Source organism: Xenopus laevis, chromosome 1S, assembly GCF_017654675.1.
Source record: "Xenopus laevis strain J_2021 chromosome 1S, Xenopus_laevis_v10.1, whole genome shotgun sequence".
Taxonomy (NCBI): Eukaryota; Metazoa; Chordata; class Amphibia; order Anura; family Pipidae; genus Xenopus; species Xenopus laevis.
The window spans coordinates 39999973-40027188 of NC_054372.1; the positions used below are offsets into that span (position 1 = coordinate 39999973).

Sequence of the window (27216 nt, forward strand, 5' to 3'; positions counted from 1 at the left end):
ATTTGGAACCACCCAGGAACATTTTTGATGCTTATGTTGCTCCCCAACTCTTTTTACATCTGAATGTTGCTCATGGGTTGAAAAGGTTGGGGACCCCTGATGTATACCTTAAAAGAGAAAGAAAGTAAAATCACTGGTGGAGTGCCAAATGTTAGGCACCCCTCCATGATTGTAATCCCTTAACTAATACTCCGGGCCTGTTAGCAGAAAGCTCCACTGTCCCTTATGAGCGAGCACCATTGAGTGTTCATCTAATTCCCTTCTTTCTCCAATGGCCCTGGGCCAGCGTATATGCAGTAGAATGAATGCAGAAAAGGCTGGTATGATGCTTTAAGTAACATTTTTCACTGTACTGTGCATGTGCACCAATTTGTAACACGAAGATTGCTCAGTGGTGCTTTCTGAGAAGTACCCCAGGCCAGTGCAGTTATATAACTAACGCTAGCAACAGCCAAGGGTATCAAGTTCTGGTTCATGTTTCCTTACACAATTCACGTTATACAGGGATGTATTGCATGTTATGTTTTCCAAAAGATTTATAGGTTTCCATTTTTATTTCAGTGTAAACTAGAATATCAAGCATGTCTCTCGGGTAAGCAGATTTCCGTGAAGTGTGAAGGACATTGTCCCTGTTCATCCAAAAGATTGAAAACATCGAGCAAAATGAATAAAAGGGGTAAGAAACCATTTTATTAGAAATTATTTAAATTAGCAATAAGGGTATTTGTTGTAAATTTGTTGTAATGTTTATATATAGCTTGCTTTTTTACCTGATAGTTAGTACCTTTAAAGTGCCATCAGTCTTTATCTTAGAATTTTGAACAAAAATATGAGAAATTGCAAGATTTTACTGGTATGGATACATGTAATCTTAATTTACATGCATGATCAAGCATAACCTCTGCAAGCCCTACTCATGTTGATCCAGGTAAAAACAAACACACCCCAAATAACGTCTCATGAAGAGGGGGAGAGACCACCATGGCCCTAAAATAGTAATTGCAAAGTTTCAGACATAATAATAACTTTCCAAATTTCTTGGTTTTAAATTTCCTTACAGTTTGTCCATACGGTAAAAGAAAAGTATGTATATGCTGTTACAACAATCTTATTTTTTATGGTTTCTATGGATGTCCTTTTGTCAGTTCCACTATAATTGTTAAAGAAAGCCTGTGCTGGGTTTTCTGGCACATATGAAAAATCGCAAGAGTCTAAAGTTAAAAACAAAACCACAGGGACATTCATGATCTTATTAAAGGTGTACAACTTATGGTCATTACTCAAGACCGGAAGATATTTCTTTATTATCCCACAAACTTGATTGTATTCCTCACTAAATTCAGTTATGAAATAGACTTTGTCTTTCACAGCATCTCCTGGTTTTTCATAATCAATTAGACCCTTATTTCTATTCAGTATGGAATATCTACTAGCTCTCTCATATGATGTCCTAACCAAATCCTTTGAATAGCCCCTATTCTGTAGTCTACATCCCAGTTCTTTAGACTGTTCTTTATGTCCCACAGGCCCTTCAGGGGCTGGTGCCGCCCGAGGCAGCAGCCCCGATGGCACCCCCCTCGCTCCTCGCTTCAAACTTATAGCATCAGAACGGGTTGAGAAGGGGCTGTGTTATGTTTGGGGTAGCCGAGTATGAGTAGAGTATAACAGTGCTTTATTAGCAGAGACTCTAGCAGCCATTACACAACAGTAACTTTCACTTTCAAGCTACCAGGAAGTATGTACAGTATAAGTATGAGCACATTGACTTCTACAGGCCATTTGCGTGAATACCACATATTCCCCCTATAGTAGGAAATCATTTGGACAACTATAACAACATCATTTGGACAACTATAACAACATTAAACAGTATGCATTTTAAAGCAAAAATATACATTATTCACACCACATAGTCCTTGGTCCATACAGGTAGTTTTCTGATTCTTTCAGTACGCCTTATAGGTTCACTTTCCTCAGGCCTATTGCAGTTGACATCAGGAGTAAGAAAATGTCCTTCATCAAATAGAGCTTCTCCAAAGTCATACCTAACAGGAGCAAGATGACTTGCATTCCATATGCGTCCATCAGACAGTTCATATGTGTATGGTCCTCGTTGTCTTCTCACTTCAAGTGGTGTAGTAAATTTAGATTTTCCGTGTTTCAGTATTCCTGGTTTCTTAATTCTGACTAAAGATCCAGGCTGAAAGTGTACTTTTCTGGCACCAGGTTTTCTGTCAGTATAAGCCTTGCATTTGGCTTGTTGACGTTTCACAATGTCAGCAGTAGATGATTTTGTAGGCACAGTATTATGTGGAAGTTTGATATATGCAACATGTAACTTAGTGCACATCTGTCTGTCATGTAATAATTCAGCTGGAGATGATTGGGTTGCTGCAGGGCGCATTGCTCTGTATCTGTTTGCCATGTAAAAATTCAGCTGGAGATGATTGGGTTGTAACATGGCGCGTTGCTCTGTAGTTATGTAGGAACTCTGTTGTCAATACTTTCCAAGATTTCCCAGTAAGATTTGCTGTCTGCAGTGCTTCTTTCAGACTTCTGTTGAATCACTCAATTTCTCCATTTGCCTGTGGGTAATACACTGAAGATTTCCTATGCACAATATTCCTCTCTCTCAGAAATGATTCAAACTCATATGAGACAATATCAATAGCAAGTTTTTCCCATGCTGAATCAGGAAATGGTACTGGTTTTACATCTGGTCTCAACTTAACTTTGTGTGCAAAGTCCTTTGCACAGCCCAGTGTAGTGCTGCTTTGTGGTGAAATTGTAGACACTTGCTGTAGTAATGAGACCATCAACTAATTGACAATTCGTTTACAACTAATCATCTAATTTACAATTAGTAATTGTAGGTTTAATGCAGCAAATAGATCCCTTCCAAGTATATCAGTACCCTTCTTCACAATGTAAAAGTCAAATTTTGCAGTATTTGATTCAAATTGTACAGTCACTGGCAAGCAACCAAGCACAGGGATTGGATCATTTGAGTAACTGACCAGTTTCAGGGCAGGTGCAACAAGCAGATCTTTTGCAAAGTATTCAAAGAAAATATCCTTCGGTACTATAGAAACAGCTGAACCTGTATCAAGCATTAGATTAATGGAGTGTCTGTTGTCAGCAGAGGCAGTATTGTTATTGACAGTGCATATAAACTGGAATAAATGTGTCAGCTTTATCCACACTTAATACTGTGACATTTGTAGTAGTGACTTCATGAACATCTTTAGCAGAACTACGACAGATCTTAGCAAAATGTCCTATTTTTTTGCATTTGCAGCACTGTACAGCTTTTGCAGGACACGTAACATAATTTGCAGTGTGTTGTGTTGAACCACAGCGAATGCAGTATTTTTTATTTGTATTTGCTGCACAGTTTTGCAGTGTAGGTGAATCCCTTTCCTTAGCACTGTATTTTGCCTGTGACTGTGCATTATTTGGCCACAGTGTTGAATTCACAATCTGTACATTCCCAGGAGTTCCCGGACTGAGAGTTTTAGCCTCTGCCACTGCTGTTTCAATTTGGCTAGCAACTGTAATAGCCTTTGCAAGGGTTAAATCCTGCTCTAGGAGCAGTCTCTCTCTAATGCCAGGTGAGTTTGTTTTTTCCACTATTTGGTCTCTTAGCATTTCATCTGTTAGATTCCCAAACTCACAGGTAACAACCAGCTCTCTCAAAGCTGCTACAAATTGTTCTGTGGATTCGCCATTACGTTGTCCATGTTGGCGGAATTTATATCTTTCAGCAACCACAGTTACTCTTGGCACGAAAGAGTAAGAGCAGTATCATCAGGTAATAGTAATGTATAGAATATACGCTGTCCCTCTTCTCCCAGGTAGTGAATAAGTAAAGCACGCTTTCTAGCAGCTGAAATCTCCTCTTGGTCAGAAGCAATAATGTAATTTTCAAACATACGGATCCAAGCAGTAAAAGGTATGGTAGGCTCACTAGGGTTTGGAAGAAAAGGTGCAGGCTGCTGCAGAGGTAGAAGAGCCATCCTTGTCGCCATTTATTATGTTTTTGGTTGCTGAGGATGAGTAGAGTATAACAGTGCTTTATTAGCAGAGTCATGCAGCCATTACACAACAGTAACTTTCACTTTTAAGCTACCAGGAAGTATGCACAGTATAAGTATGAGCACAGTGACATCAACAGGCCATTTGCATGAACACCATAGGTCGCATCGCTAGTGCAGTGAGCACTATTGCACTTGATGCACTAACAGAGCTGAATTTCCATTTTAAAAAAGTTACCAGAGGCGGCTTTCTGCTGCCCCTGGTAACTGCCCACTCCATGCCGCCTGAAGCAAGGTTCTCACCTTGCCTCATAACTGGAGTGGAACTGATGTCATTTGTATCTTCCCTGTGTGGCTATTCCCCTTTAATTTGAGGCCTAAATTATTGTGGTGTTCCATTATTCAAGGTTGTGCTCATTGTTATTCAAATACGTATGAAATTCGCCTTTTGATTCCTGTGTGCCCTCCCATACAAATAAAAGGTTGTCAATATAGCGACCATACCATAATGTGCTCACGAAAGGGGTTGTCACATCCAAAGACGTGGGACTGTTCTCACCAACCCATATACAGATTGGCATAGGAGGAGACAAATTATGTCCCCATGGCAGTTCTGCGTCTCTGAAATAAATAAAATTATCTGTGTGTCGTCGTGAATTTTTTTTTCACAATAAGTATGTGCTGTGGACAAACCTGGACTTGTACAGTGGATTCAGTGTTAAAATACAGTATTTCTAGACGTATCCTTTTTTAAATTTTCCTTTTAAAGTTTTGACAGTACTGCTATGGATCATGTTACCAATAGGTTATCAATATTATTGTACTGTGCTGATTCAGGGGCTGATAAAACTTGTGTTTTGTAGTCTCCTCTCATTTGTGTCAATTACAGCTACTTGTATTTGAGCCAAGAACTTCACCGACATGTGAATGTTTTAACCTATAATTGCATAACTTACTATAAATACAGAAAATAATTTCTCCAGTTATTTTTCCCTTATATATATACAATTGTGGGAAGCATTCTGAGGTGTTTTCTATGAACTCACGCTGTTATTAAAAACTATACTTAGGTATATATGTTGTAGAACAAAAAACACAGAGACAAACAAGGAAGAACTCTTTTAGACCCCAATATTCATCATTTGACTGACCTAATAGTTGGCATACGGTGTGAAAAGATTTTGAAAGCATTGTCTTTTCAAGGGCTGGTGAAACTTTTAGAGACCTGAAGGCATTGGTTGATGTATATTTTCCCATGAGTACATTGGAATAACAGTGCAAAAGATATTAAGACCAGTAAGTCTGTTATTTCAAATTCAGGTTAAATAAACTAAGGGTTCTTCTGTAGCTGATGAGCTCATGACAGCTTTATGCCGCAATAAAATGGATGCCTACAGGGACCAATAGAAAGCAGTGATATATTAGTTTGGTATTACAAATCCACTTCACTATTGCTGGCCCCTTGGTCTTATTAGTTGTACTAGACAAGAGCAGAGCTGTGGAGACATAACAGTAAATTGTTGAGTAACCCATAGAGGCTTTTGAGATTCAACTATGTTGAACCCTTTGATTAGACTGCTCTACTTGAACCTATTTACATTAAGGCTAATATTTGGGTTATAGAAAACAGACATTTAATACAGCAATAAGTCAGCAGAAATCTGCTCACTCCAATTTCAAATCCCTTGACTATAAAGCTGCTTCACTGGCAAGGAGGTTTGCACATTCCTCACTGTATATGCTGACATTTAATGGACCAGTAACACACAAAAAAAAGAAAATTGTATCACATATCCTTTAAAGCAACAAAAGACCTGAAAATCAGGAGCCTTCTGTCTGATCCAGCAGCACTGATGTGTCTGTGTCAGCTCCATTCATCCGTGCTAAGTGTTGTATATTATAAATGATGTATGACAAGATATACATTTTTAAGCCGTGGCTGCTTCGAATCTAGGGATTTTCTAGTTGCTTTACTTCAACGAAAATGAGTTGTAATTTCCCTCTGTAGGTCATAGCGACTCTCGGATTGGACACGTTGCACGAATGGTCCAATCAGAGCACAGTTCTCTTTTACAGACAGAAAAATGACCAAGAGTTGGTATTTCTGTATTGGTTACATGTAGCACTATCTTAAGGAAAGGAAAAAGAGATGCATCATGAATTCACATGTCTGTCATCACATAGATTTCCTTCCTACTATTTAGATAGAACTACATATACAGTTACTAATAGGGCCTTCAATTAGCTGCAGGCAAATGCCTAGTAGGGATTCACTGCTAACATGGTGGAAAGAAAATTACATTGTTTCATGCACAAATACATATTTTATAATAAAATAATATGATACATTTAATAAGATATGGTATAAAAATACAAGTCTTAAAAATACTAATCTTTTTTTTATCAAGACTCCAGAATGATGTTAATTATACACTCTTTTACTGCACACATATATCTTCTGAAGGAAAAGAATTAAAACTAATTGTACACAAACAATGATAAAAGTCCACTTTGCTCTTATTTTCTACATACTATAACAACCAGAAATATTTTTTTTCTTGGCTTTCTTTAGGCATAAGATACAGATGGAGAGTTTCTGACAAACTGCTGATGTCATTACTGACACGGCAATCAGTCTGTGTTTCAGAAATCATTCAGCCAGTGTAGAAAAGTGATGCCGTTATTAGACTTAATACAGCCATTGTTGGAGAGCTGAAATAAAACAAAAGCGAGTGCACAGCTGAATTTGACAGATCTCTTGAGTTGAAAGCAATTGAGCTAATAATCAACTCATCAATTTCTTCAACTATTATACATGGTTTGTGATTAAAAATGTATGACTAGATAGATCATTTCCTTGTGTTCATTTTGGTGCTTTTTTAGCTAAAAGAAAAGTAAAGTGGATAATTTGTTATGGTTTATCATAGGGAAATATGTTTCTGGTTCCATGTTTTTGAAGATCAGCAATACACTGCATAGTGCAAATGAGTTACTGTGTTATAACTTGTAAATTATGGTGTGCGTTCTCTTTACATACTGACTACATGATGATTTTGACACCAAGGAAAGTTTCATCACCAAATATTAAATAAAATCTAAATTATTTTATTATAATGTGTTTTATTGCCAAATATATATAGACTGAAGTTCTGTAAATAATTTTATTCATCTATAAGTCCTGAGAGTGCAGATTCTTTTGGAGGTATTATTTATTTTATATATATATATATATATATATATATATATATATATATATATATATATATATATATATATATATAATATCAAAACAGGGGGGTTGTGGGAGCACTCTAAAGGCTTTAAAGTATATATATAAGTATAATAAATGCTATTGCATATGTACCCAAAACAGGGGTTATTTTGTTACAAAGTTATGATCATAAAATTGATAAGCCACCATACCACGTCAAGGTAAACCCCGAATGGCGGTCCCTAACTTGTTTTATATTTTATGTGCATTTTAGCATTACCTATAATCAATGTCCGTTGAACGCTGTTTTTTCACTAAGGGCTAAATCCTCCCCAGCCAGCAATCAGGCTTTTAAAGGAGAGATATTCCCAAAACAAACGCCCAATTTTAAAAGCATAGGATCACCACTAGTTTAAAGGGGGGGTATGGGGTGCTACAACCACTGAAGCTATGCCACAGCTCCTGGCTAAATATACAATATCAAAACAGGGGGGTTGTGGGAGCACTCTAAAGGCTTTAAAGTATATATATAAGTATAATAAATGCTATTGCATATGTACCCAAAACAGGGGTTATTTTGTTACAAAGTTATGATCATAAAATTGATAAGCCACCATACCACGTCAAGGTAAACCCCGAATGGCGGTCCCTAACTTGTTTTATATTTTATGTGCATTTTAGCATTACCTATAATCAATGTCCGTTGAACGCTGTTTTTTCACTAAGGGCTAAATCCTCCCCAGCCAGCAATCAGGCTTTTAAAGGAGAGATATTCCCAAAACAAACGCCCAATTTTAAAAGCATAGGATCACCACTAGTTTAAAGGGGGGGTATGGGGTGCTACAACCACTGAAGCTATGCCACAGCTCCTGGCTAAATATACAATATCAAAACAGGGGGGTTGTGGGAGCACTCTAAAGGCTTTAAAGTATATATATAAGTATATATATATATATATATATATATTTACTTATTTTTACATTTCATTTAAAAATATTATATTAGGGACATGGCAGAGAGATGGTCGAATCGGACCCATTTTGCATCGCCAAAAATTTGTGAAACGGTGAAAAATTCACCAAATGCATTGAAGTCTATGGGCGACAAATTTTTTTGATGGGAGACAATTTTTTTCACCCATTGGAGTGTGTGAGCGTATTTTTCTTGGCGAAACCTGGAGAAAAATTTCGCTAATCACTAGACTCAATGAAATATACAATATAAAGTATGGTATTTATTATTATTATTATTATTGGCCTGTATTTGTATACCCCTAGCAAATAAAGCAGTGTTGTAATATAATGCTGAGTTATAATGCAATGTTTAAACATTCACAATGGTCTGTGGCCCAGAGAAGGTCACATCTTTTTAAACTCATTTAAAAAATGTGTGGGGGAAGGCCTAATCTGTCCATGAATGGCGGTCTAACCATTTGGATGACCTGCATGCTGGTCAATAAGATCAGTGCAGCAAGGCATGCATAGAGTTGACCAAACTTCACGATGTCCAACAATACTTGTGTCTGTGAACATTTAGGAGTCTATTTACTAACATTACAATTTCTGTTTTTCTCACACATTTTTAATGTGGTGTTTTTTAACTCTAGATTTATTAGTGTAAAAACCATAAAAACTCTAATACCAAAATTTGGCAGGTAAAAGCAGTTGAGGTTCTATAGAATACAATGAATAATTGTCTGGAAAACTGGTATTTTTTTAGAGCATTGTTCAGCATTTTTTTCATTCGTACTTTAATTACCTTAATAACGTTCATGGCATTTGTGATTTTAGAGAAATAAGGGGGAATGTAATATGTTGCCCTAGTGCAGAAAACATTTGCAAAGACGCTTGGGAATGTAAGAGACCATGTTTGCATCATTATTGACGGATTAAAGACCTCAACAACATCCTCTCAAAGCTTGCGACGAAATTGCTTTTGCGAACTTTCACAGTGTATGTAATAAAATTTCAACAAAATATTTAACGAAATTGCAGAGCAGGCATTAAAGCTTTGCAGTGAGCAATTAAGATTGCAATGCAATAAAAGCCTAAAGAAGAATATAACATTGTGACAAGTGAATTTTTATTTGCAAAGTTATGCACTTTACAAATGTTATTACATTTCCCCAATAGAGTTTAAGTATGGTCTAACTACTAAAATCTGACTCTTGATAAATGGGCCTACCAGAGTTATGGAAATACCCCTTTAAAGGAACTGTAACACCTCTTATCAAAAAATACCATTTGTTTCCAAAAATAACTATGTCCATTTCTAATAAATGTATTATTTTTTATCTGAAAACAAATTAAAACAGTAGTAGTTACAGTTCAATTTTGAACCAACAACTGGATATTTTTCCCACGGAGAACAACATAGTGCCAAAGAATCATTTGTGCAGAACATTGTGCTGACATTGGTTTTTGAAAATTAACTTTAAACTTCATCTCTCAGAAATGGCAGACCCATCATATTAATCAAGCAGGATATCTCTTTGTTTAACATGAAATGATATTGACCCTTTAAAGCAAAACTATTCCCCCAAAATGAATATTTAAGCAACAGATGGTTTGTCATATTAAGTTGTATATCAAAAAAACATACCAAACTATAATTGAAGTGGTTGCTTAACAGTTTCCGGGTTCACAGCAAGCTATATAAAATTTACGCAAAGACAAATTTAATATAGCACAAAGGCATAACTTTTCGCATAGTGTACTTTTTCCGTTACCAACTTTTATTACATTCCCCCACAAGTCCATTAATTGGCTCATGTGACCTAACTAAGTATTGTTTATTTGGTTTGTTTGTGTGCAACCTGGATCCCAGGGGCGGCCCTAAATTCTTAAAATAGCAATTTTCTATTTAGGATTAGCGAATGACACATACTACTAGAAAAAAAGCATATTATTATGAAAATAGTTTATTTACATGAATGAGGGTTTTAAATATTTACTCTTTTATGCAATATATTTTTATAGACACCAACATTATTCATGGGGTACAGTTTCCCTTTAAAGGGCTGCAGGGGTGATACTTACTGACTGTAATTATTATATTGTTTTCTACTATTATGAAATGGAGTTTGCTTTCTCTCTGTATTCTAGAACTTAAGGATTTTGAGGAGATATTTAAAACAGGGGCACTCAATACCACTCCATGTATTTTGCTGGAATTTTTATTTTCTTCTGTGAAATGTATAAGAAATGCTGAAATTTGACAAAGACATAAAAAACTAGGAAGACATAGATAAGGAAAGGTAACGACAAGAGAAAACATACATACGTAGAGCTCCCCAGGGTACAGCAAGAGAGTGATAAGACAGGTTAAGACAGTATGAGAAAGTATGAAAATATAAAGTTTAAGAGAAAGTACTATATAGGCAGAAATTGAAATGGAGATATGGTAGATAATATTTAAAAATGAGAATAATCAGAATTAATAAAATGTGATAGACATATGTTTGTACCAAACTAAATTAACCTTTTTCCATTGTAATTGCAATTTTTTGGATAACATTCAGAATCATTTCAAATGTAACACCTTTTGCATAATCCTCTGATCTATTTCTCTGTGCCTGTATTACAAATCATACACAAAGTTGTGTGTCTTGTATAGAGACATTGGTTATGGATGGGCTGCTGTTTCACTGGTCACTTATTACAAATGAATTATGGCAAATTAGGCTGTAACTGTCTTCAAGATGTTTAATTTGAAGGTTGTTCCTTTTTGTCATAGGCAAAGGATCCCCTCTATCCCCTCAGGGTGTGTCCCCACCACACCGAATTAAAGACACAGAGATATATATGGTGGCAAAATCTGTGGAGGCTTTATTTAACAATTTAGGCAAAAAGAACTAGGTACACCCTAACTCCAGCTCCTGCCCAGACTGTAAACCATGGATGAGGGACCATGGGGCGCCCGCCGTTACTGAAACATAGCCCATCCCCCTGCTCCAAACCTTGTGCGTAACCTTGACGCTAACCCAGCCTCTTGCATGCCTCAGCATGACTCGGCAAGGGTAGGCCTGCTCCATAGCTGTCTTTTGCTCATAGAGCTACACTGATACCACCCAGTGGAAAAAGGGGAGGGGTGACAACTATACTTTTCCCATGGCCCATCTACCTACCCCGTAACCTCCACCATTCCTCCAGGAACACCCAGATGTTCCAAATGAACTGATCCAAACCCTCCTTGGACATATGGACACCATATTCCCTATAAAGCTGGCATTTTCTACACTTTTTATTTTCATGCCTTATTATCCTAATAACGCAGGAACACATGCATTTCTGCATGGCCCTTTCTTTCTGGCCTTCTCTATGCCCTGGGGGAAAATAATGGCTCACCAATTTCTCCTTTGTATGATGTCTGACCAAGCTATACTCCTGACTTTTACGTTCCTTAACGTCTCTGTCAGTCCTCATGGCCTCAATGACTGCTTGGTCTTAACAAAAGAAAAACTTTATAAAAAAACTTGCAACTTTTGCACCTGGTTTAGTAACTGGTACGACCAGTCAGATGCTATTTAACCACTGACCAGTTATTGCTACCTGTTCATTTGTTATTATTGGTTGCTAGACCGGGTGTAAGCCTCTTCACTTATTATATTAATCATCTTAATGGTAATATGCATGCTTCAGAACCAAGCCTAAACAATTAATGTATGCTAATGTAGTTTTCTGAATGTATATTGCAAAAAGAATTGAAGCCCTAAATCAATATGGTATAAATGTTTTAGCGCACTGAACACATTTGTTGTACTGTCTGCATAATGTTGTATGTTGTAATACCTTGTGATAATGGCCCTTACAGTAGTCTGGCATCTGACTTTAAAGGACAACTATACCCCCAAACAATGCTGGTCTCTTTAAATATATATATTGCATAAAAAAAAGCTTATAAGTAAAACATTGCTTCATGTAAATAAACCATTTTCATAATAATATACTATTTAGTTGTATGTACCATTGGTTAATCCTTAATAGAAAATTGTAATTTTAAGAACTAAGAGCCGCCCCCTAGAATCATAAGATTTACTATACACACATACAAACCAAGGACAGACATACATGTTAGGTCACATGAGCCAATTAATTGCTTCTACAATTATCTTGTTTGGTTAGTATTTTTTATATCCTGCATTAATTGTTATAAAAAAATGACCTTTGTGTTAGTGTCTTGAATCTGCCTAATATACAGTATGGCCACTGACATTGACTATAATAGCAGAAATTCTTCAATTAGTGAAGACCTTAAGCAGTAGGCAGATATTGGAGTGAAATTTGTCTATTTAAGTATGCATCTGTTTGATTACTGTCTACCTTTCTCAACCTTTACTGTCTGTCTTTGGTCATTAAATATTCATTTGTAAATCGTTCAAGTGAAATTATAATCTGAATAGACCTAAATTGTAGTAAGACAATTTAATGTTAGGTTTTTAAATGCTACTAACTGCTCTGAGTTCGATAAAAGAAAATGCTTCCCTTTTGTTGGTTATTTCATTTAGCCACTTAAAGCCCACATTTACATTTTGTAAAAGCCAGCTGAGGGAAATAAATCGCAAAGTTAGTCAGCATATTCTTTTCAGATTCATTCTTTGCATGTGCACAAAAAGTTTTATTAGTTACAGAAAGATACAAAAAAGACCTAAATATACAGGGGCGTAACTACAGAGGAAGCAGACCCTGCAGCTGCAGGGGGGCCCCAAGAGGTATAGGGGCCCCATGAGTCCTTCATTTATATACAATTTCAATAAATATTGGTAAAACAGGACATTTTGGGGGCCTAAAAAATAATTTGCTTTGGGGCCCAGTGATATGTAGTTACTACACTGTAAATATATGTCAGATTTCGTTATGACAAAAGGTCTCTTTAATGTACTTAAAAGTATACATTCATTTTAATATTGGATTAGGTGAACAAATCTATTCTTCGGCACTGTATGTCAATTACTAACAGAATGTCTGTGTAAGATGCTCTTATAGGGACTGAGGGGCAAATTCACTAACCTGCGGAGTTGCGCTAGAGCAGGCTTCGCCGCACTTCACCAGGCGAAGTTTAGCCAGGGCGCCGCTAATTCACTAAAATCAGAAGTTGCGCTCAGGGAGGTGAACGGTAGCAAAGTTGCGCTAGCGTTAATTCGTCAAGCAAAGCGAAGTTACGCTAGCGATGCCTAATTTGCATACGGCGCCAAGTTAAAGTACAATGGACGTATATGTAGCAGCAAATACATTACACTACACAAGCCTGGAAAAGCTTCATAAAATAAAATAGAGTTGTTATTTAGCCCTATACATGTGCCCACTGTATAGTTTAGGTGCCATACGTTAGGAAATGTAGGGGGGAAGGAGGGTGGCCCCCAAAAAAATTTCGATCTTTTTCAGCCTATCACCCTTAAAAAAGTAAAAGACGCCAGCAAGCCCTATCTACTCTATTGCACTTCGCCTGGTCTCAGGTGGCGAAGGCAAGTCTGGCGCAAGAGTTAACGTTCATGAAAATCCGCAAGTTAGTGAATTAGCGTAGTTACGTCCCTTCACCATAGCACAACTTCGCCTGGCGTAAGGGTGCGAAGTAGCGCTAGAGTAGGTCCACTTCGCTAGCGAATATACACCAGCGCCCGTTAGTAAATCGGCAAAGTAACGAAATGACGTCACGCTGGCGAATTTGCGCTAGTGTAAGCCACTTTGCGCTTTAGTGAATTTGCCCCTGAGTCTGAATCAGTGTTTGTGTCAGTAACTTCATAGGTAATAAATGATCTAAATAAATATGAGATTATGTACAACAAATTAAATTTGTAAAATTAGCCTATGAGAGAGTAAAATACATGCTATTTTGTATATAAAGATAGTAAGAGAAGAGTTTGCTATGTTAAATGTTTTTAGTCATAAAGATAAATATCATAAGTTATATCATCGATAACTCAACAAAACTTCTTGAATTTATAAAACAATAAATGAATTAGGGATGCACAAAATCCACTATTTTAGGACTCAGCTAACCAAATCCAAACCCTAATTTGCATACGTAATTTAGGGAAATGAGGGAGAAAGAGAAGCACACGTGGTTAAAAAAATGAAAAGTCACATGATTATTTGGATGTGGTTCAGCCAGGCACTTGGATTCAGCTGAATCCTGCTGAAATGGGACAGATCTTGGCCGAATCCCGAACTGAATCCTGGATTATGTGCATCCCTAAAATGAATTGGAATTCTTACGAAAGATTTGATGATAGTATTGATTTAACAGAAGAGCTGCTGGCTGAAGACACTATTTTCCTTAAAGAGCTGATGGGAGGTTAATTCATTGGATTGGATTTCTTTTGTTATTTTAGTGTGCACAGACCGGGAGTTCAGAGAGATTGCCAACCGACTGAGAGACTGGTTTAAAGCACTTCATGAAAGTGGGTTCCAGAATAAGAAGAGCAAGACTGTAACCAGAGCAGAAAGAAGCAGTAAGATGTTTCTATGTTGTACTATATGCACAGTTGTACTAATGTACAGTATGTGTCTAGCATAGGAAATGGAGAATTCGTGCATGAAATCATGGATAGACTCATTAGGAACTGGAGAAACTCATTTTGTGAACCAATCTTACAAGAAATTATAGCATGAGCTTGACAGAGTTTTATGGCAAATCTCACATATCAGAACTATAAATAAAAAATAAACAATTGTTTACTCACTGTAAGTACATATGTCACTCCCCATTATACCCACCCATGATAGATAACAATTATGCATATGTCATCAGTGTGTATCGTGTAGATACAGCAGTTGTATGCAACTAGTGCAGAATACTCTTACCTATTATGTATAACTCGTCTTATTTTTCACTCACAGGGTTTGATACCAGCATTCTGCCAATTTGCAGAGATTCCCTTGGATGGATGTTTAATAGACTCGATACAAACTATGATCTCCTGCTGGACCAGTCAGAGCTTGGAAGCATTTATATTGACAAGAATGAGCAATGCACAAAGGCCTTTTTCAATACATGTGATACATATAAAGACAGCTTAATATCCAATAATGAATGGTGCTACTGTTTCCAGAGACAACAAGGTAAAATATGAAGGAGGGTAAATCATATATTAAAGAATATATACAAATTGGTGTTTTTTGTACAGTGGTTTGAATTTGAGTTTTTATATCAATGAATGATAAACTGCAAACATTGATTATGTTTTGAAGGGTAAATATATTCCACAATTATGTTTAATAATAAAAAAAAAAGCAACAATAGAGAATATTCCAAGTCTACAGTAGCCACCAGATAAGGAAATATGCAGTTAAACCGCATAGGCTAATTTTTTGCTAGCCTTGTAGGGTACATGTACCATATGTAGAGGATCTTCTTCGAGGTTTCACTGTGTTTTCGGTATTTTAAATATTTCAATATAACGGATGTTACTGTAATCTCCAATTATAAAATAATCCAATTTTTTTTTTAAATGGTTTCCTTTTTCTGTGTAATAATAAAACAGTATCTTGTACTTGATCCAAACTAAGATATAATTAATCCTTTTTGGAAGCAAAACCAGCCTATTGGGTTTATTTAATGTTTACAAGATTTTCTCGTAGACGAGGTATGAAGATCTAAGTTACAGAAAGATTCATTATCCAGCAAACCCCAGGTCCTGAGCATTCTGGATAATAGGTCCAATACCTGTATTAGGAAGAAAATGTTTGGTGTGAAAATCTTTGAAAGAGATAATATTTTCTTTCCTATACAGATCTGACAGAGAAGGAATTCTGTAGTTTGACCAGTTTATAAAGTCAGTGACTGCAATATCACACAGCGCCATCTGTTGGTTATATGAAAGAATAACAGTGCGCCCTCTGTTGGTTATATGAAAGATTAACAGTGACTGCAATATCACACAGCGCCCTCTGTTGGTTATATGAAAGAATAACAGTGACTGCAATATCACACAGTGCCCTCTGTTGGTTATATGAAAGAATAACAGTGACTGCAATATCACACAGTGCCCTCTGTTGGTTATATGAAAGAATAACAGTGACTGCAATATGACACAGCGCCCTCTGTTGGTTATATGAAGGATTAACAGTGACTGCAATATCACACAGTGCCCTCTGTTGGTTATACAAAAGATTAACAGTGATGGCAATATCACACAGCACCCTCTGCACATGGTAGTGGGACAGTGGGACAATGCACACAGTAATCCGTTTGGCAATTCTCTGTCACCATCAACTTTTCAAAGAAGTCCGGTTGATCGCTGGGGGGGTCGCTTTGGCGAAATGTGCGCTGCTGGGAGACAGGGCTGTAGTTGTGTCTAGGCTTATACTAGAGTCAATACGTTTTTCCAGTTTTCGTAGGTAAAATTAGGTACCTCGGCTTATACGCGGGTCGGCTTATACTCGAGTATATACAGTAATTGCCAACTCTCTAAAGAACCACCCATCCTCTTGCTGTGTTGTAGAGGTAAGAGGTCTCCTGAGATCTCACCAGACTTTTAAGCAAGCCTCATTTTTGAGAAGCATTATTCTTTGTATCTGGCTGAATGTCCAGAACACATTTTGGGACATCCTGCGGTGAAATACCCTTCCTTCCTGAGTTGTCCTATGCCTTCTGAATGGCGCTTCAGGTGCTTTTACCGTCACTCATCGTCCAAATCTGCAAACCTCCGTCTTCTACCCTCCCTTTGTCAGCCGTCATTCATACGAACTCAGCCTTCTGCCCTCAGCCTTCCTCCCTCCGCCTTCAGTCATCTGCCTTCCGCCCTTCATTCCTCTGCCTTCCGCCCTTCATTCCTCTGCCTTCCGCCCTCGCTCACCACTTTACAAAAGTTATGAATATGACTGTTGGCTGAAAAGAGAGATCTGAGGGGGAGGGCTGAGGGCTGAAGGCTGAGGGCGGAGTTAGCATGACTGACGCCTGAGAAGGGAGGGTAGAGGACGGAGGTTTGACTGCAGATTTGGATGATGAGTGACGGTAAAAGCACCCGATGCGCCATTCAGAAGGCATAGAACATTGCAGGAAGGAAGGTTATTTCGCCGCAGGATGTTCTAAAATCCGTTCCGTATGAATGACAATATTAATCCCACAACATCCTGAGCCCTATTATGCTACAGCATGCAGGGTTGCAAATGTATGCCTAAAGAGAAAAAAGAAAGAAAAACTTCTTTCAGAATGTTCTGAATTAACAATTTAAAATGTACAGTAAGATTTTCTTTTTAGCATTTAAACATCCATGTTTTCACTTGCAAAAACCAGAAGACTCATTCAAATTGAGGTCATTTTTTAAATTAAGGTCATTTTTATTTGCATTAATGAGCAGATGAGTGGCATTGCTAATGAGAATTTCAGAAAGACATGGAACTCTTGGTCCTCACACTTAACAGCAATCATTTTCTTTATAAAAATGTTATACTTGAGCCTAAGAATGATATTAGAATGATTCATAACAGTTACTGATAGCTAAAACAATTATTCTGTTTAATTGATTTTGAAAAATGTATTTAAATATTTTGTACATTTTATTTATATTCTTATGCATATATAATATATATATAAATAATCTGTGGCATTTATTCATAAAGTTCAGGGAAATTATTTACATCCAAGATAAACTGGAAATTGTACATTTAAAGGTTGTTTTTTAAATTTAAAAACAACATTAAAGCTTGTTTTTAAACTTTTTTTTTTAATATTCATGTGTTAAGAATTCTTGCGTGAATTTCAGATTGTATTTTATATTATTGTAATATGAATTAGTCTGACCTGTTCGTTTTGCCCTGAAGTGCACCGGTTAACTCTTACAAATTTTTCGCCAGGCATGGATTTCTGCAAATTTCTGCATTTTATGATATGTAAACTATTTCACGAAAATGCAGGAAAAATCCGTTATTAAAAAATACAAAAAAAGTTCCCATAAGAAAAAAACGCCCATTGACTTTAATGCATTTGGACAAAAAAGTCGCTGAGACAAAAAAAGTCACCAAGACAAAAAAGTCGCCACAAGAAAAATGCCCATTGACTTGAATGTATTTGGAATGCGAAAAAATTGTTGTGCTCGTAAAAATTTGACGCACATAAAAAAAGTTTTGACGACCATTGACGTCAATGCACATTGATGTCAATGGGTGTCAAAACTTTTTTTACATGCGACAAAGTTTAACGCGTGCACAATTTTTTTGCACTCCAAATTCATTAAAGTCAGTGCCCATTCACTAGTACTGAGGGCATAAGGACAATACATTATTCTTTGCTGTGTGCCACAACAGTCTTCCATCTCTAAGAATTTTCTTACCTATATGTATATATATGTATGCAAGTATAGAAGCCAGGATCTTGTACCTGCATGAACTTTTGGGTTTCTCTGTTTCGTGCATAGTTACCATAAGTGGACATCCCTGCACTAGTTCAGTATTCATCTTCATTGTACAGATATGTATATGCTACTGAATCAGAAGTTCAAATATTGCTTGGGGCAAACACCTCCATTTTTTTTTGGCAGATCCCCCTTGTCAGACAGAGTTAGGTAACGTTCAGAAACAACAAGGAGGAAAGAAGCTTTTAGGTAAGTGAAGAATACATTTTTTGTTATTTTTGGTGGAAAACATTTTATAATCTACAGTCTGGTCATTTCCCAATGGGACCAGACTGTAAATTATATCCTTATAAACGGCGCGTTCTGACGCCAGAACGCGCCGTTTATAAACTTAAAGGGGCAGCACTCGCAGCTGCTGCCATCGCCTCTACCCGACCTTCCCACCACTATAGCTTTCGGCTCTGCATTTGCTTACCTCCCACAACGCGCTCCACCCCCTCCCTTCGGCTTCTCTTTCCTTAATAGCAGATCTCACTCCAGTAAAAAATCTGCAGCTGCCTCACTAGCGTTTCTCTTCTCCATTTTCACTCCCCCTCGCATCAACTATCTGAAGTCTCGCTCCCCCTCCCTCACTCTTCCAAAGTCTCGCTCCACCTCCCGTCCACTCTCTGAAGACTCGCTCCGCCTCCTTCCCTTGCCTTCACCCGTCTGTGATGCAGTGAAAGAAAATGTCACACAGTGCGGGAGCTAGCCTTCAGAGTGGATGGGAGGCGGAGCGAGACTTAGATAATGTAAGGGAGGGTGAGAGAGACTCCAGGTAGTGTATAGGAAGGGGAGGAGACTTTGGTAATGCAGGGGGGGGGCGCAAAAATGGTTAGGAATCCTGTGAAGAAAAAAAGGAAAGAACTACATCCTAGCTGCAACACACATGTGACATGACCATAGCAAGAAGAAATAAAGGTACCCAGCTAAATATACTAAAGTATGGCATAATTTAAAAAGCAAAGAACTCATCAGAAAGTACAAACTGAACCCAGAAATTGTAGATTATAATGAATAATGTACCCCCCACTGAAAATTTATAAAGATATTAATAGTCACCTCGGAGTTATGTGACCTGTATAAAAGCACTCGGCCTGCGGCCTCGTGCTTTTATATGGTCACATAACTCCTCGGTAACATAATATCTTTATAAATTACAGTAGGGGGTACATTATCCACTATATATTTCTTTTCCCAAAGGGCCAATATACACTTGTAAGCAACATGAGCATTTAATCAATATTTAATCTCTGTTTGTATTATAAAGATTCAATGGTTATTGCTTTGCCCTCAATATCTGCCCTCTCTCCCCTTGTATTTAGAAAAGTTTGTTTACATGTAAATAATGGTCTATGCATAACAGAACCCTTATCCAGACCAACAATTGGATCTTGCAAGTAGGGATGCACCGAATATACTATTTTGGATTCGGCCAAATCCCCGAATCCATCTTGGAAGATTCGACCGAATACCGAACCAAATCTGAATCCTAATTTACATATGCAAATTAGGGGCGGGAAAGGTATAACAAAAAGTCTCGTGAAATCCCGCCCTCCCCACAATTTGCATATTCAAATTAGGATTTGGATTCGGTTCGGCCAGGCACAAGGATTCGACCGAATCCGAATCCTGCTGAAAAAGGCCGAATCTTGGCCGAATCCCGAAGCAAATCCTGGATTTGGTGCATCCCTACTTGCAAGTCAGTTTCAAGTCAGTTGGGAGAGGACCACAACAACACACTGATGCAGTCCTCTTCTGATAGGATTTTCAAACTTGCCTGATAGATATCTTACCAATTTTTTGCAAGATATCTGTTGGAGAGGAGTGAGAGAAGGCCTGTACACAGGCAAATAAGTTGCTGTCTTAAGTTTTACATAATAAAATTAGTTCTAAACTACATGGGTTTAGCTGTCATTGTTAATTTGATTAGCTGCCTTCTTTTCCTCCCACGATTTCTCTAAAAAAAACAGAAAGTTAGAAAATAAAATTACTTCACTTTTGCCCCAAACTGACCATGTTACACCTAGACCACATCCCCTGTTTGCTTATTCTAGTGCCATCAGGGCTACCATCACAACAACATCACACTCCCCAGTACAAAGGCCACACAGTCATGTGGTCAAAAAATAAGAAGTTTGAATAAGGGCCATTGGTTATCAGAGCCCCCTACACATAAAAACAATACATTGGTGGTCAGGGCCCCGTACAAGTTAAAAAAAGGTTCCAGAGCCTCATACACATAAAAAACAATGGTGCCAGGGCCCCTTCTTATTAAAAATACATTGGTGGCCAGTTCCAGAACCTATTTGGTTAATTTGTAGTCAGGGGTTTAAGATAAAATAAGAACATTGGTGTTCAGTGGAACTTAATTTTAAAGTTTGGAATCTGCAGGTGCCCCTCTTCCTCCTTTTTGTTCTTTTCCAGCATGACTTCTTCATTCTTTTCTGGGATAGCATTTTAGGTTTTTTTCTTCCCTGGAGCAGCTTTTTCTACAGCATGCTTGGGCCACCTTAAACCCAGAATCCCCCCCCAGGATGACTGTCCACCCTGTGCCCCCTCAATGCAGCCCTGCATGGCATAAATATGGTGATTTCTGAATATTTTAGGAGAGTAGATAGCACAAGATGCATCATGCTCTGGAGCCATGTACTTTACACCTGCCTTAAACAGGCAATAGGTACAGGCCTCAGTGTATGTGATATAGGAACTGTCAGTTGTGGCATTAGAATCTTGTGCAAATGGCATTTGTGATCATTTGTGCACCATATTATATGTTTGCAGCATCTTTTGTTCTATTTCTTTGTGAATTTATGTGATTCAGTATGAGTTTCGAGAAAGAGGCTACCATGCTTAGTTAAACTTAAGTATTAATAAATGAGCTTGCCACCTAAAGTGTTTCTGCTAGTTTGTTATAAGTAGTTTTTAGCATACCAACAGTATCAAATGTATTTCATACTTTCCTTTCATTGAACCATTTCTGCTGCAATCATTCTTTGTGCATATTTATTTTCTGTAGGCTACTACATACCAGTATGTGATGAAGATGGGTACTACAAACCAGCTCAGTGCCATGGAAGTATTGGTCAGTGCTGGTGCGTTGACAGATATGGCAATGAAGTTTCAGGATCCCGAAAAATTGGCCCTGCAGAATGTGGTAAATCAGCTATCTGTGTATTATTAATATTATTAGCTTCTTCTGCAGTTTTCTTTAATTATTTATTTGGGGGGGGTTGTTTAATGTTTATTATATAGCTAATAATATGGGATGCGCTGTATCCACCATTTTTGGATTTGGCTGAATATGCTGAAGATAATATTGAGGTTTTCAGCAAATATAAACAAAAATGTTGTATATAATTGTAGGGCATACAGTATTTACTAACAGCCAGCAAATTTGCTTTGGAGCAGTATGCTGGATACACACATGACATTTTAACTTGAATTTTTAGTTGGCCCACACTTCCGGTGGGAGAAACGTTTTTTGACTACAGGTGCCCTTTGAGGTGCAGAGAAAAATACATTTTGATATCAAGTACACCTCAATCACAACTTTTGTTGTGAATTCTTTAATCTTAACAAATTTAAAACAGTGTCAAATCTTAGGACTCGTTGGTACATTGTAAGCCCTCTTGTATTAAGATTTGGGCCTCCATTTTCAACAAACATTTCAGCAGAATTGGACTGTAATTATCTGTTTTAACAGGAAATGATTCTGAAACATCCGGAGATTTTGGCAGTGGAGATTTTCATGACTGGACAGATGAAGAGGATGATGAAGATGAAATGATGAATGATGAGGATGAAATTGAAGACGATGATGAGGATGAAGGTGATGATGAGGATGAAGATGGATATATTTGACATTAAATAAGGCAGATTTATTCTATTTTTCATGTCAACAAAAAGACATCACTTAGAAAATACCTTTGCTCACTTAACCACCAAGATGAAAAGAATTTGAAAACAGCGTGTATATTTTGTATAATCATATCAAGTATTAAAGCTGGAGTCATAGACTTTTGTTTAACGATCATTTATGTGCTTCTGAGCTTTTATATGCTTCTGACAGAGAGAAAACACATCTGAAGTATAACCTGAAGAAAACGTAACATTTTTACTTGTATTTTGAGGACAAGAATATTTTTGCAGGATAAAAGCGATGAAAGCATACCAGTTATTTGTTTGTTGTAGTCTGCTGTAGCCCCAAATGATAACAGCCCATGAGCCACCAGATCTGGGTGTCCACTCCTTACTGTGGGACTTGTGGGGTATATTGGGATCCAAATGTTTCAGCTAATATGCAAGAAACTTTGACAGTATTGACATATTTTTGTTGCTGTTGATATATAATTCTCAACTGTAAATCCAACACATATCTCCTCAGATTATGCAGAAATGTGTTTATTTTTTAAGAAGGATGGTTTTTGGTGTGGCAGTTTAATTCTGAGAGTTTTTAACCTGATATTCAGCATTGGGCATTTGCCTAGTGGTATCCAACTGAACAACTAACATTATTAGTTAATTTGGGCTGCATTCTTTGTTTTTGCATGCATTATAAAATACTCTTGGTATACCATGAGTGTCTAAACATCCAGCTGTTGTAGAAATAAGAAGGCAACAGGTGTTTAATAAAAAAATGTTCAACAGTATTTTGAAAGCTGCATGTTGGACCCACCTGGCATATTCATTACATATGGATAACTAACTGTATATGCTATACCTGGTAAGAAATTGTTCATAAAGGAACTCACATTCAGTATTATGATGTTACCTGAATTTGTTTTAGATTATTACATGTTTGATTTAGTTCTTTTAATTAGCCATTTAACAATATTAACAGAATTTCAATCCAGTTATACCTATAAGTGATATATTTTTATATATTGTTAAACTCCTTTAGTCGCATAAATGGAAGAAATAGTGAATAGATTTCAGAGTAATTACTACAACTATTATGTTTTCAGAATGAAAGGAAATCCTGTTAACTCGAGTAATAGTTCTTTATTGCTTCTATTTACCAAGCTCAGGAAAAGAGTGCCTTGCAGCTCCTTAATATGTCTCACTTGGCACATATCTTCTTTAGATATTGTTGCAGGTTATTGGTCCTTTAAGGTTTGTTCCCACCTATGCTCAGAAAGTAAGGCAACTGAATCTGCAATACTTACCCTCCCATAATTGTACTCCAAAGGCTATGGACTAAACTCTCCATATGTTTATTCATTTTGCTTAGTACAGAAGGAAACCTATGCTAGATACTGGCTTTTGGTATTTTTCTGAACAGGTGATGAACAAATGTAAGGATTTTTCTGCACTGCTATGCCTGATCATTTCTATTACTGGTATTTTCCTTGCTGACTATGTCCTATGTATCTTTACCACATTTAGATGCCAATTTCAACAGGGTAGTCCTTAAACAGAAATCTCAGAATAGCTGGTGAGTGGGTGAGTTTGGGGCAGATCTTAAAACTAGGATACTATCAATTCTTGACTTGTACTAAATGGGGATAATATTTGCATCAGTGATTTATTACTCTGGTCCAATTATGTGCATTCTTTAACTCCACAAAACTACAGAAAGCTAAACAGGAATTGAAGAGCTTTATTTTTGTCAAACAGCCTAGTGTAGTGCTGCAGATATTGTTCTAAAGGAAAACCAAGATGAAGGGCTGGACCCCATATAAAAGGTATAGGGCAGGGGCTGGCCCATAGCCCAGGAAATAGTTTGCTCATCACTAACCGGATATCCATGGTATATTCCTAAATCCTCCAAGACATCAGAGTGGATTTTACTGTGATTAATTTGAATTGTACCCAGATACCTATTTGCCTGTTGTAGTTGTTAAAAGCATTTTTGAGGTGCGTCTTAAATGGGAGAGGTTCCACACGCATCAGGGAAATTTAGCCATGAGGCGAGGTGAGAACCTTGTAACGAAATGTACTTTATCTTTGGTTAAAACTGCCCCAGTAACATTCAAAGTAGAATTTGCACTTTTGTAACCAATAATTCTGCTAATTTGTGTAGCATAGTGCCATACCACTAACCCTTCTGAACACAGACGTGGTAGGGGCGGAAAAATTGGTCTGCTGCATCAGGCAACAAAATGCCATTACCTACAAACCCCCCAGCAGTTGTTAAGAGAAAATGCTCAGCGTGGATGTGAGCTTAATTTAACCGCAACTGCCTGCTGCCAGGTTCCCATAGCTTACAACCAGAGTTGTATAATAAACTCACTGTGATTGCAAGCAGCCAAAATACAAACTACCATTATTACAAGAATCTCACTGACAATAAGGGTAGTTGACATTAAGCCAAGAGGATAAGCCCTAGTTCTCCAACAGAGATGAATATTAATGGCTATTTTAGGTATATACCTAATATATATGCCAGTTTTCTATTGAGTTAGGCAAGAATTATAAAGACCTATCCTGCTTGTTACTTTTTTCATGAAGATGCCTAACTGAACAAAAGTTTTGAAAATTTCAGCGGATATTTTGTCCTATGAGTGGTGCTGAGCTGTCGGCTACACATCTCTGGTATAAACTAGGGATGCACTGAATCCAGGATTTGGTTCGGGATTCGACCAGGATTCTGCCTTTTTCAGCAGGATTCAGATTCAGTCTAATCCTTCTGCCAGCCTGATCCAAATCCTAATCTGCCTATGCAGATTTTTTGCCACAAAACAAGGAAGTAAAAATGTTTTACCCTTCCCCCTCCTAATTTGCATATGCAAATTAGGATTCGGTTCGGTATTCTGGCAGAATCTTTCGCAAAGGATTCAGGGTTTCGGCCAAATCCAAAACAGTGGATTCGATGCAACCCTAGTATAAACTGATACTGTATTGATACCTTATAAGTGGAATTCATAGGTTGGCCAACTGCATCCTGGTGACATTTAAATACAGCTCCTTTCAGCAGAGTTTCAGATTTTCCCAGCTCGATGCATTAATACTAGATGAGGTACTGCTGCGGGGATTGAGAAATGTGTAATTTTATTTTTCCTTTTACGTAGTGTGAATTGAATTATGCTTAAAATTATTATGTATGTTTGCATTTCTTCCTTAAACTCAAAAAGCTTACTTTATTCTGTATAATTATGTTGGCATGGTAATTCATTAAGTAGATATTTCAAAACTCCACTACCTTCTTGTATATTGGCTTCAAGCCCACAATAAAATGGGAAAAGCAAGTAAAACTTTCTACAATTGTTTCCTTAATTTCAATGGTGGTCCCCCCGTAATTCATCAGTTTTGTGTTATTTTCTTTTAATTTGATTTGAAGAACATTATTGAATACATTTACTGTTTATGTTATGGAAAAAATTAGAAAAATGCATTTTCTTTTATACAGTTTATGTATAGTTTGCAAAATAAAGACTCTTGTAACTAATTTGTGAGTGATTATTTTAAAAAATATGTTTTTTAGAGTGCTGATTTGGTAAAAATCACGTATTCAAGACAATCACCCTTCTGAGTGGACAGCTTACATACAGTATATCTACATCAAATCATGTTGGTGGAAGTGCATAAAATGGCCGACGGGTTCCCTACAGTCTCTCTCTCACTTTTAATCTTTAACTGTCGATGATTTATTCACGAACCTTCTTCATATATGATAAGCACTAGTTTGGTCTGGGGCAAACCACCTGTGTGTGCAACCATTATTTTATTTTAATTCAATAGTTTTTATTGTGTTTCATCAAACAGCATTAGAAAGCAAGTATTATTTTTAAGTGAAAAAGATACAAGAATGTATAACATAACCAAAAGAAGAAAAAATAATCACTCTGGTCAACATTAATCTATTGGCATAAGTGATAAAGTTGTTGAGTTTGCTGACATGAGGTACTATTTCAAGGGTAACTGTCATATATAATGAAATAACTAAATAAATAATGTGGTTGGTTCATATGTGATAAATTGTTGTGCCTGCCTAGTTTGGTTCCACAGGCCTAACCATCTTCTATAATGAAATAAAGAGACTTTTGGTTCTCTGTCAATATTTTACTGTTGCCATCTTTTCATATGCACACAGAGCATCTTGAAATGGTGGTTCAAGGTAAGATATGTAAAAGGGCAATATTTACTTAAATATATACACCAGTTTGGTAAGATTCTTTAATATGCTACTTCATATGATATAAACTATCTATGAGGGTATAGTTTTCCTGTAAAGACCTCGATCAAACAACCAAAAGGCCCGCTCCAAGCCCACACTCCTATAAAACCACTCTCATGCTCCTCACAGGTGCTCAGTCTGCAGCATCCCCACTGCCTCAATATCACCGACCAAAGAAAAGGGATGGCACTTTTTTTCTACCAGAGTTCCTGGTGATTTCTTTTAAAGAACCCATAAAAGTTTTAGCATCCATCACCATCATAAAAATTGTAGCTAGACAACTGTCAAAGCCATAACTTATGCACTGAGGAGCCCCGTGTAAAAAGACAAAGAAAGCAAATTCAACACAATATAAATGATACATTATTATTTAAAAGAGAACTAACACCTAAAAATGAATATGGCTTGAAATACCATATTTTATATACTGGACTTATTGAACCAGCATAAAGGTTCAGCATCTCTATAGTAATAAAGATCCAGACCATTAGAGTTGAGCACAGGAGCTCACCATCTTGAA

At 37.1% G+C, this 27216-nt stretch overlaps 1 protein-coding gene across 4 annotated transcripts in view; it reads left to right on the top strand.

The window, feature by feature from the left end:
- The window catches only part of LOC108706636 (testican-3), a 124381-nt gene extending 98414 nt beyond the window's left edge, over positions 1 to 25967 (top strand). For all 4 annotated transcript variants that reach the window (XM_041579527.1, XM_018243223.2, XM_041579528.1 and 1 more), the window contains 6 exons: positions 562 to 676; positions 14576 to 14695; positions 15084 to 15305; positions 18725 to 18787; positions 21597 to 21734; positions 22284 to 25967. In XM_041579527.1, the coding sequence (XP_041435461.1) occupies positions 562 to 676; positions 14576 to 14695; positions 15084 to 15305; positions 18725 to 18787; positions 21597 to 21734; positions 22284 to 22441 (816 nt within the window). In that variant the 3' untranslated portion in view covers positions 22442 to 25967. The remainder of the gene's footprint in view (positions 1 to 561; positions 677 to 14575; positions 14696 to 15083; positions 15306 to 18724; positions 18788 to 21596; positions 21735 to 22283) is intronic.
- Positions 25968 to 27216: the final 1249 nt, after the last annotated feature.